Genomic DNA, 12,149 nt, shown 5'->3' with positions numbered 1-12,149 from the left:
GTGCTAATAATGTAATTCAGACATTGGAAGCGTTGATTAATCTCTTTAATACTGAATGCATCCTCTTCATAATCCAAGTTAAGTTTCAAAGTTATCCTTCAAATGTCCAGTCATCCCAAACAGGTCATTGGTTACTATTTATCATTGTCACCTGAAAACATAAATATTCTGTACTTTGATGAAGACAAATTTATAAGATGTTTCATTACCTTCAAGGGAGTCACCATAACATACACTCAGGCGGTCTCTCTATATTTTGGTGTGTGACCTTAAAATGTTCTCAGCTGTGACTGTCGTGGCTTTCATGGTTAATTGATAAAAAATATTCAGGGTCACTTAAAATTCCATGCACAATAAGCATCCAAATTCATGTTTATTTATTTTACATAACTGTATTTTCTTACATTTACATTTATTTTGCAGGAAAAAAGAAGTGTCGCATCTCTTGTTACAGCCACGCCACTAATGAAGTTTACATTGGCCGAGAGTATGTGGTGGACGGTACGCCGTGTTCCTATGACCAGCCTAATGATATTTGTGTTCAGGTAAATATAAGGTTTTAGGAAAAATAAATATGATGCAAAAATATACAAGATTTTAACCAGATGAAGATACTGTAAATAGATGTCTACAGTCACTCCAGAAAGCATCTTTACGGAGGGGGTCGGTCAATGCCATACTGAACACTGTGACTCCTGTTGTCTCGGGAGGGTCGTCAGAATCCTTCGTCTGTTGTAATTTTTTTGAGCGACTGTATGTGTGAGAGAGAGAGAGAGACTAGCAAAGATAGAAAATAGCAAGGAGAGAGAAATAGAGTTAAATTGAATAATAGACCAAAATAGGGGAAAATTGAGAGAAAATGAGTAAAATTTGGGAGAGAGAGAGAGAGAGAGAGAGAGAGAGAGAGAGAGTTACATAATATTTTTATTCATTCCTCATCTATGAATAATAATGGATGAGTTAACTCTTCCTACCAGGGCAAGTGTGTGGCGATGGGGTGCGACAAGGTGGTAGCTTCCATGGCACAGGAGGACGAGTGTGGTGTGTGCGGTGGTGATGGTGCCACGTGTATCAACAACCAGTTTGACTACCACGAGGTGCCCCCTACAGGTCAGTACTCGCAGCTATGTGTTAAAGTGGCTTTTCACAGGTCAATGTTCAGTGACCGTGGTCATTATCGAGTTGTATATCTACAGTTCTGACGATAACACTTGAGAGGAAAGGGGGAAAATACACTACTGTAATACAGTTTCTGCATGCTTAGAGAGTCAGTTCTAGATACAGTGTTGTCTATGATCTGGAGTGTAACCTGAGGTAAGGAATTCTTCACAATGGGCTTCTCTTAAAGGTCAATTAAGAAGAGGAGAGATGAAAAGGTCAACATGATAAACACGTACAAGGAAGCCTTAACTGCTTCTGTGAATGTGTTCTCAAGATTTTCTAGTAACAGGACGTTCTCTGATACTTCTCAACGACACCTACTGCTTGTTATCATAGAACATTACCTTCACAAGTGGGTGGAAAGAAGAAACCGTGAGCAGGGCGACCTGTCTGGGCCACAGATAAGGCATCAGGCACGTGTTTATTACGCTGCAGTTGCACAGAAGAAACGTGTTGAGTCTCCACCACTGTTCAATGCTTCTGTTGGTTGGTTGGTTGGCTGCCTTTAAGAAGCGTTATGAAGTCAAGTTTGCCCACTACCATGGGGAGAGTGCATTGGCTGATGTCGTAGCAGCAGAAAAATATCTATCTGTCTTTCAAGCTCTTGTGAAAGAGGATGGTTATTGCAGAGACCAGATCTTCAATTGTGACGAAACTGGCATTTTCTGGAGGAGCTCACCTAAGACCACCTTCATTGCCAAGGATGAAAAACAGGCAAGGGGTGTAAAGACTTCAAAGGACAGGATTACAGTTTTATTCACAGCTAATGCAAGTGGAGATTTCTTGATGAAACCCCTGGTTGTTAACCGTGCTGCCCTTTCCCAGAGCCTACCGGCATGCCAATATATCGCAGCTCAATGTTTATTGGACGTCTAATAGGAAAGCTTGGGTTTCAATGTCTTTATGCACCAATTGGTTTGACAAGCACTTTGTTCCTGGCGCCCAACAGTACTGCCGGAGGAAGAACATTGACTACAAAGTGATCCTGGTGATGGATAATGCTCCTGGACACTCTAAGTTTGTAATTGGACATCACCCTAATGTACAAGTTATCTTCCTTCCTCCTAACACCACATCGCTCTGCAGCCACTTGACCACGAATTCATCAGTAATGTTAAACTGTTCTACTCTCAGTCATTCTATAAAGACTTTCGTCAGCAGACAGACTCATTAGTTAAGTTACAACAAATCGAGGCAGAACTCTCTGACAGTTACCAGGCTTTACCAGCTAACCACGAGGAGGTGGAGATGGTAGATGACCCGACTCCTAGCACCTCACACGCACCACCCCACACCCATGAAGTGACCAATCACCCAAGCTGCTAACGAGCCGATCAGTGGTGAAGAGGATAAAAGTAAAAGTAAAGTAAAAGTTATCAGTTTGTGAATTTTGTAAGAAATATAATATTAAAAATACAGTGGACAGAATTGTTGAGGCATGGAATAAGATTAATGTTGCAACAGTGCTACACGCATGGAAGCCTTTGTTCACTAACTCCGAGATAAGTTGGGTAGAACAGACCGAGGCAAGCGTGAAGAGGCAGTCCGTGGCAGCAACACTTATGGACATGGTGGAGGCAGCACGCTCAGTCCCAGCACCGGGATTTTCAGATGTTCAGGTTGAAGATTTGCAAGAAATCGTTTGTCAACATCAGCAGCAACCGACAATTGAAGAAATGTTGGAGGAAGACGAAGAACAGCAACCAACACAAGAGGATGACGTTAAGCCTGGTGAACCTACAACACACCTGCTGACAGAGTTTCTCACAACTATCGCACGTCTCGGTGAACAGCTAGAAGAATACGATACCAGGCCTCATCCTCGGAACCTTATGTGCCCTGCCCTTAAGAAGGTTATGGAGGTTATGCTCGTCAGGAGGCCCTTATTACTCGGTACTGTGCAAGGCCCAGTCTGTTAATGCCTTGACAAACATCATTTTAGGAGATGATGATGATGGCACCACCGATGATGATAGTGTAGTGTTGGGTGACTTACTGGTGGAAGAACTGCCTCAAGACTTTGAGGGATTTGATGCTGAGGGTTCAATTGACCGCGTAAATGGAGACTATACTGTGTCACTATCACTAACTTGGGCTGGCTGTTGCTGGTGAAGAAGTCGGTGATGTTACCCTGATGGCTAGCGTTGATGTGGTCGTGATACATCTTGATATACGGCTCCATAGTTTGGTCTAGATGGTTATTGGAGACTTCATATCGGTGATTGAGAGGGTCTTTGGAAAGGATGAGCTTGAGTTTCTCGGCAAACTCGATGGCATCCTTTATATCACCATGTGTTAGCTTCTGTTCTGGTGCTGCGGCACCACCTGCCTCCTCACAGACGTCATCGTCTTCCAACATATCGTCGGCAATCACCTCAGGATCCCTGATTACCTCCATAATGTCGTCGTTGGTGGTCTCGGAGAAGCCTACAGCTGTAACACTGTGCAGCTTCTCTTGCAAGGTCCACTGCCACTGCAACAGACTGAGCCTCTCCAGCCACAGGTTGACTCTGCCTCCCACTTGGGATACCCTGCAACACATGCCGCCACGCGTGACGAATCGTTGCCACAGACAGCTGCCCCCATGCCTCCACCAAGAAATCAACAGCTTTCTTGACGTTAAACATTTTCCAAAACTGTTTAACTCGCACTTCATGCTCCGCCAACTCTTCTTCTGGATCCTCGTCCTTGCTATCTGTGTCACTCAGAAGGTTCCGCAACTCATCCTTGGTGTTGGTGTAGTCGTTCAGGAGCTTAAACTTCTTTGCGCAGAATGAAGCCTTAACGTTGCATATCAACTCCTGGTCCATGGGCTGGATTAACGACGTAGTGTTGGGAGGAAGGAAGACCACTTTAACACTGGGGTGACGATCCAGCAGTAGGGGCGAGTGTCCTAAAGCGTTGTCAAGGAGCAACAAAATATTAAATGGAACATTATGTTGCTCGCAGAATTTCTTAACGTCGGGAACGAAACAGTCGTCAAACCAGGAGAGAGACAGACCAGTGAACATCCACGCCTTACGTGCGGTTAGTCAGTGGACATTTAGCTTGGTCATTTCCATGTTCTTGTAGGCGTGCGGCTTGTGGGCTGTGTGGGTCACCGACAACTTGAGCTTACAGGTGCCGGAGGCATTGGTGGTAAACAGGATGGTGATGCACTACTTCTGCAACTTCCGGCCCCGACACTTGCTGGCAGACTTGACAACGAAGGTCTTGGAAGGGAATTTTTTCCAAAACAGACCGGATTCATCCATGTTGAACACCTGGTCGTCGGTGTACTGTCCTTCCTCCATAATGTCCCGTAAGAATGGAGGAAAATCCATGGCGGCAGCACGGTCAGCACTCGCTCCTTCACCAACAATGTTAATGTTGGTTATCTTGTTACGTTTCTTAAACCCTTGCAGCCACCTAGAGGAAGCAGTGAAAGGTTTGGGCTCTGCAATTCCCATCTTGCGCGCCACTGATTCGTAGAGTTCACGGGCGTAGTCCTGCATTGCCCGCAAGTCGACTCCATGTTATGTCTTGCCTGACGAATCAAGTAGCTCACCAGCAAGTTCTCAGTCTTGAGCAGCACCTTATTCTGACAATACTTCACCGTTGAAGCACCTGCAGACTTTGTGATGCTCATGTGTTCCTTTATCTTGGCGGCATCCTTCTTGATTGTACGAATCGTAGATTCATTAACTCCATGCTGGCGTGCGAGATCAACTTGTCGGGTTCCCTTTTCCAAGTCCTGGACGATTTTGCATTTTACTTCGTAACTTAGGGCGCGTCGTATCTTCTTGGGCTTGGGGCGGCTTGGTCCAGGTAATTCAAGGGTTTTCTGGGGTGGTGGGGGTCCAGCGGAAGCCGTTGTTGAACAGATTAGCGGGCACAAGAGAGAACAGTATACGCGGAGACTGTGAACAATGAGACTTGCCCGGTTAGGTCAGTGGCTTCTTCCTTCCCGTGGCTGGGCACGTCATATTACATTAGACCAATCACAGCTAGTGGCGGAGGGAGGTAAGGATGCGTGACCCAACCACAGTCTGATACGTCATATGACGTCAGCGATAACACAACAGTGACATACTGCGCACCCTCCCCGCGCCGCTTCCCGCGTATGGTCAAGAATGGACCGCGTGAATCATAATTGCCTCGGCGCGTCTGGACCTCTCGCCGCGTAAATGAGCAATGAACCGCGTAATTAAAAATTTTCATTCTGGTAATGTGCCGTGTAAATGACCAAATGCGTAAACTAAATCCTCATAAATCAAGACTATGCTGTATATATATATATATATATATATATATATATATATATATATATATATATATATATATATATATATATATATATATATATATATATATATATATATATATATATATATATATATATATATAAAGCATTAATTAAGGTATTCTTCACTATCTTGTCAACAGAGTACAGCCTGGTGGCCACCCTGCCTGCAGGAGCTCGCAACATCATGATCAAGGAAGAGGCTCCTACCATGAACTTCCTAGCTCTCACAGATAACTCTTCCTCCTTCTTCCTTAATGGTGGCAGAAGTCAAGAACCTTCTAAATCCTTTATTAGTAAGATACTGTGGAGTTCATTGTTGATTTAATGAATTTTGTGTAATTTTTTTGTTTTCCAACTTTAGTTGAATGAAAGCATAATATCAACAGTATTATATATTATTATTTTACGACCATTTTCTTCACATACTTGGGTTAGCTGTGATGACCTGGTGGCAGCTCTCTATGCTGCACATTTTCTTGCAACCTCTCTCATCATGTTCTTATTCCCAAGGTCATTTCTTACAGCCTTTCCCTATGTCATTCTTGGCCTACCCCAAGTTCTCCTCCCTTCCACATTAATACTTGTGCGTCTCTTGGCCCAGTTGGTCTTTTCCCTCCCCCTCACGTGCCTCAACTATCTCAGCCTACCTTTACACAAAACTTTCCCTTTGCTCTCAATACCCAGTTTCCCTCTTAGCTTTAAAGGGGTTTTCTTATCTTTCAATGTCACATTACGCATCCATCCCACCATTCTCATATCAGTTCGCTCAAGCCTATGTATGTCACCCTCTTCAGCTGCCCAGGTTGTCTTGCTACAACACAGGTCTCACACTAACTACAGGCATCTCTGTTTTAAGGCTGATCGAGTCCTAGTCGAGGTCTTCATTGTTAATAGAATTTACAACGTCTTTTTCACTCACTGCTCACCAACATCTTCCTTGTGTCTGCCCATTTCACCTCCCTATTGTGTACACCTTATAGCTAACATCTGCATTATTCAGAGTAACCCCAAATCCACCCTTTTCAGATTTCTTAACCTTTTTAAACTTTTCTTTGACCTGCATGCCTCCTTATCACCACCTATCTTCCAGGCCTTAAACAATCTTCTTTTCTACTGTATATCTCTGTCCCCTTGATCTTTCCACCACCGTGTTTACGCATATCTGACCTTCATATGAGCTTAGTTATTGTATCTTATAAGATTTGCTTAATAAAAAGGTGTGACAAATAGATAAATAAAAGAGAAATACTCTTTAAAAAACACACGATTGATGCACTTGACTAAGTTGTTGATGACTTGGTGCAGGTGAGGGAGCCAAGTTCCTGTACAGCAGCCGGGGGGAGAGGGAGGTGTTACAGGCAAGAGGACCTCTACTAAGGCCCGTCTCCATCATGGTTAGTAGTTGTTTAACCTTATTATTTTACTTGAGTATAGCTTTCCTTATTCTTTAAATAATCATTAATTATGTGAAAATAAGCATCATCCATACATAAACGTGTTGTATTTTGAATGATATTAATGATGTTATATTGTAAATTGTTCAAAGAGTTATCTGTCACACCCTGCTCAAATTTCTGTAGAGTTCAAATGCCATGTGATTCTTACTCTTCACTCTCCAAGAACTCATACATTGAACACATAATAATTTCTCCTGGTGGGCACATCTGTCACACTCAACTCACCATATACTACAACAAACTCTATATTCATCACCTCTAATGTTTTACTAATTTTAGAATTATATAGTAATGGCTCCCTCTTCTGTGTTTATTAATTCATTCTTCCATGATATATTGGATAGATTAATACTGTATATCTTCTTTTCCTTTCTATAATGTTTAAGTGATTGTTTCTTAATTGTCTTGTTCCTCAGATTCAAACTTCACTGCACAGTATATGCAAAAAAAAAAATCCTACAGAAGTTCTCATCGTATCATAACACCCGATTTTTTCTTCAGATTTATCTTTCAAAATTATTCTCCCATGAAATGTTTTTCTCATCTTCTTGGTTTTCTTAATATAATGCTACTCTTCTTAAACACCCATTAAATGTTATGCAGTACCTACATAAAGAGTTTTTCTGGTACAACCCAAACATGAGTAATGAATTCATGTTAAGATAATACAAAGTACTTAAACCATATTCTCTTCGGTGTGCCCATCTGAGATACAAGATGAACATATTCTTGGCCTCGTGACAGACTGGAAATAGTCGTGTGTAAAAGATCTCCTACAACTATGAACCTTTGCTGGGTGATGAGGACTCCTGACCAGACCTGTGAACCTTTGCTGGGTGATGAGGACTCCTGACCAGACCTGTGAACCTTTGCTGGGTGATGAGGACTCCTGACCAGACCTGTGAACCTTTGCTGGGTGATGAGGACTCCTGACCAGACCTGTGAACCTTTGCTGGGTGATGAGGACTCCTGACCAGACCTGTGAACCTTTGCTGGGTGATGAGGACTCCTGACCAGACCTGTGAACCTTTGCTGGGTGATGAGGACTCCTGACCAGACCTGTGATGAGGACTCCTGACCAGACCTTGCTGCTGGTGATGAGACTCTGACCAGACATGTGAACCTTGCTGGGTGATGGGGACTCGGCCAGACCTGTGAACCTTTGCTGGGTGATGAGGACTCCTGACCAGACCTGTGAACCTTTGCTGGGTGATGAGGACTCTGACCAGACCTGTGAACCTTTGCTGGGTGATGAGGACTCCTGACCAGACCAGAACCTTTGCTGGGTGATGAGGACCCTGACCAGACCTGTGAACCTTTGCTGGGTGATGAGGACCCTGACCAGACCTGTGAACCTTTGCTGGGTGATGAGGACTCCTGACCAGACCTGTGAACCTTTGCTGGGTGATGAGGACTCCTGACCAGACCTGTGAACCTTTGCTGGGTGATGAGGACTCCTGACCAGACCTGTGAACCTTTGCTGGGTGATGAGGACTCCTGACCAGACCTGTGAACCTTTGCTGGGTGATGAGGACTCCTGACCAGACCTGTGAACCTTTGCTGGGTGATAAGGACTCCTGACCAGATGCTTCACTGGTCGAATCATGACTTAACAGACTGAGAAGGCTATTGGCTGTATAATCATTGTGGTATAGTCTGTGGGGAGGCAGTGGTATAGTCTGTGGGGAGGCAGTGGTATAGTCTGTGGGGAGGCAGTGGTATAGTCTGTGGGGAGGCAGTGGTATAGTCTGTGGGGAGGCAGTGGTATAGTCTGTGGGGAGGCAGTGGTACAGTCTGTGGGGAGGTAGTTATAAGGGCCTGTGCCTCTTATAACATTCTTCTTTACTTTAATACTTACAGCCATTGGTAGCGTGACGAGAGGAGGCTCGTGGGTATATGTAATGATAGTATCAAGTAATAGGGAAGAAATAACGGTAGATACTGTAGGTAAATAATAGACACAATATACAAATACAATATTTATTTAAACATTAATATGGAGGTAGGAGAAAGAATATATGTACCAACAGACGAACTCCTGGTACTATGCCCTCTTGCTCAACATACTCACACCACTACTGGGTGGACATACTCAATAATACATAAACTCTTACAGTAACTTTGCACCATTATGACCAGGGGCAACTGCCACTACAACACTCAGTCGTCAGGAGTGATACTCAAGCAACCGCCATGGGGTCCCGCCACCATGGGGTACTTTCCAACGAACTCTGAAGATCCCAGTGGAATAACACAACCACACCGATAGCCCTACTGAGTTAGACACTCATCCACCAATGATGGGGGTTGGTAGTGGTGTGTGGCTTGGTGATCCGGGGTCACCTCACGGGCCGAGCGTTAGGGTCAGATGGGCCAGCTATGGGGGCTATAGGTAGTACTGAAGTGTCTGACGGTCGGGTCCCACGAAGATAACTGATCCTACTGGACCTCGGACATCTCTCCAGACATAGTGGATACGACATCCACGCTGCAGACACGGCCTAGGCTGCGTTAGGGACCTGTATGGGTGAAGGGGCGAGCACTTACTAACGGTTGAAATGCCCACGGCACCCTCACTCAAACTAGGTCAGGGACTCCACCTACTTCTATTTCGATGAATTACTTTACTGTATACGCTGACGTTGAAACTGAGACTACGAACTCAGTTTCATTCCCTACTATTATCTTCACTAACAATGCTCTGACTGAGCTATCAAAAGCAAAATTAAATTGATTACAAAGGGTTGGATGGCAACAGGTCCCAACCTACAGCGTCTTGCTACAAAATCCGCAGATTATATTCAAAGTTTCCTTCAGACATAGACGGCCTCTCGATGACGTCATCAAGGAAACAGAGAAAACGAGGGACGTTTCCACTGGGGGACTCAGAGGGTTTTGTGGACGTTTGAGCGTAATATGAATCCTTAAGGTTTTTAGGTTAGCCGTCACCACGATCATGACACAGTGGTATAGTCTGTGAGTGGTGATGGCACATCCTCCCCCCTAAACAAAGATATTCATGTGTAGAAGTGTAGTGTAGAGTAGTGTAGTGCAGTGCAGTGTAGAGTTGTGTAGAGTAGTGTAGAGTAGTGTAGACATGCCTAACACTCGCTATGGTGACCTTTACTCTGAATATTCATTTTATCAGATTCACGGCACAAGAGCACAGGAGTCTGTACGTGTGACCACCACCTTCCTTACCCAGCTTAAACAGGAACACTATCAGTGGGAGGTTGGTCCATTCACTGCCTGCTCCGTCACCTGTGGAGGGTAATTATATTTATTTTTTTATATAATTATACATATTAAGATACAAAAAAACTTAGATTAAATTAAAAATTATATGCCCAGTCATCAAGTATTGTAGGTTCTTATATGCTAAGTTTTCTTTCCACCTGGAATGTTGTTATCTACACAACACACACTACCTGTACACCACACAACACACACTACCTGTACACCACACAACACACACTACCTGTACACCACACAACACACACTACCTGTACACCACATAACACACACTACCTGTACACCACACAACACACACTACCTGTACACCACACAACACACACTACCTGTACACCACATAACACACACTACCTGTACACCACACAACACACACACTACCTGTACACCACACAACACACACTACCTGTACACCACACAACACACACTACCTGTACACCACACAACACACACTACCTGTACACCACACAACACACACTACCTGTACACCACATAACACACACTACCTGTACACCACACAACACACACTACCTGTACACCACACAACACACACTACCTGTACACCACACTAACACACACTACCTGTACACCACACAACACACACTACCTAGTACACCACACACAACCCACACACTACCTGTACACCACACAACACACACTACCTGTACACACCACATAACACACACTACCTGTACACCACACACACACACTACCTGTACACCACACACACACACTACCTGTACACCACACACAACACACACTACCTGTACACCCCATAACACACACACACACACACACTACACCACAACACACACACCAACACATACACTACACACACACACACACTACCTGTACACCACACAACACACACTACCTGTACACCACACAACACACACTACCTGTACACCACACAACACACACTACCTGTACACCACACACACACACTACCTGTACACCACACAACACACACTACCTGTACACCACACAACACACACTACCTGTACACCACACAACACACACTACCTGTACACCACACAACACACACTACCTGTACACCACACAACACACACTACCTGTACACCACACAACACACACTACCTGTACACCACACAACACACACTACCTGTACACCACACAACACACACTGGGTTTTTTTACCTCTTAACCTGGTTTTCTTATTGTATATAAATTTGTTGTGAATAATGACCTTGAGGCTCCAGTGTGTTAAGACAATAATTAAAACAAGTGGTAAATATTATTGTCAACCTGTAAGTGATCAACAGAGGTGAGCAGCATCAGACCTTGGTGTGTCGGGATCGTCGGACAGACAAACAGGTGTTCCATAGCAGCTGTCGACACCTGCCACGTCCTTCACTAAATACTACCACCTGTAACTCCTTTGGGTAAGTTACTGGCTGATGTGTTATTATTTTCTATAGTGATTGACGGTAAAGATTATTATACGTAAACACACATTTATTATTTTATCGGGATGTGTAAATAATAATGTTACTGAAAATCATTAAATATTATTGGTGAAAATGCAACAGAGTACAGTAGGTATATTGATCTTCTCCACCAGTGTTTGGCCCCGAGGGTTTTAATAGTCTAAGAGATGGATGACTTTAATCAGAATTTTAGGTGATTATTCTGTGTAGAAAGGCTGCTGAATAGAAAAAAACAGTCTCATTGACCCCAGGTATGACACAATAACCATTTCGGCCACTTTTTGGCCAAATATGGCCGCCGAAATCTGAATTTTTGTTGAACGGATGATCTGTTATTGTCATTTTGTAAAAATGAGGTCCTGAATCATTTGCACTATCATTTTATAGGTCAAGTCAAACCCAAAGGCATTTTACCACAATGCTAAGTCGAAATTAAAAACGGGAGTAGGTGTATCATACCAGGCCACTACGGCACCTCGGGTACCCTGAGAGGTTGGAGCGCCTGAACTTGCCTAGCTTATACTACAGACGGGCAAGGGGGGACCTAGT

At 43.9% G+C, this 12,149-nt stretch overlaps 1 protein-coding gene across 1 annotated transcript in view; it reads left to right on the top strand.

Moving 5' to 3' along the window:
* Positions 1-12,149, top strand: part of LOC121877213 (A disintegrin and metalloproteinase with thrombospondin motifs 3-like) — a 55,572-nt gene that overhangs the window by 37,660 nt on the left and 5,763 nt on the right. Inside the window, exons 8-13 of the mRNA XM_042382828.1 lie at positions 424-545; positions 978-1,110; positions 5,587-5,739; positions 6,752-6,840; positions 10,052-10,173; positions 11,436-11,555. Of these exons, the coding sequence (XP_042238762.1) occupies positions 424-545; positions 978-1,110; positions 5,587-5,739; positions 6,752-6,840; positions 10,052-10,173; positions 11,436-11,555 (739 nt within the window). The remainder of the gene's footprint in view (positions 1-423; positions 546-977; positions 1,111-5,586; positions 5,740-6,751; positions 6,841-10,051; positions 10,174-11,435; positions 11,556-12,149) is intronic.

Source organism: Homarus americanus, unplaced genomic scaffold (assembly GCF_018991925.1).
Source record: "Homarus americanus isolate GMGI-L3 unplaced genomic scaffold, GMGI_Hamer_2.0 scaffold18005, whole genome shotgun sequence".
Taxonomy (NCBI): domain Eukaryota; kingdom Metazoa; phylum Arthropoda; class Malacostraca; order Decapoda; family Nephropidae; genus Homarus; species Homarus americanus.
This window is presented reverse-complemented; position numbering and strand designations above follow the sequence as displayed.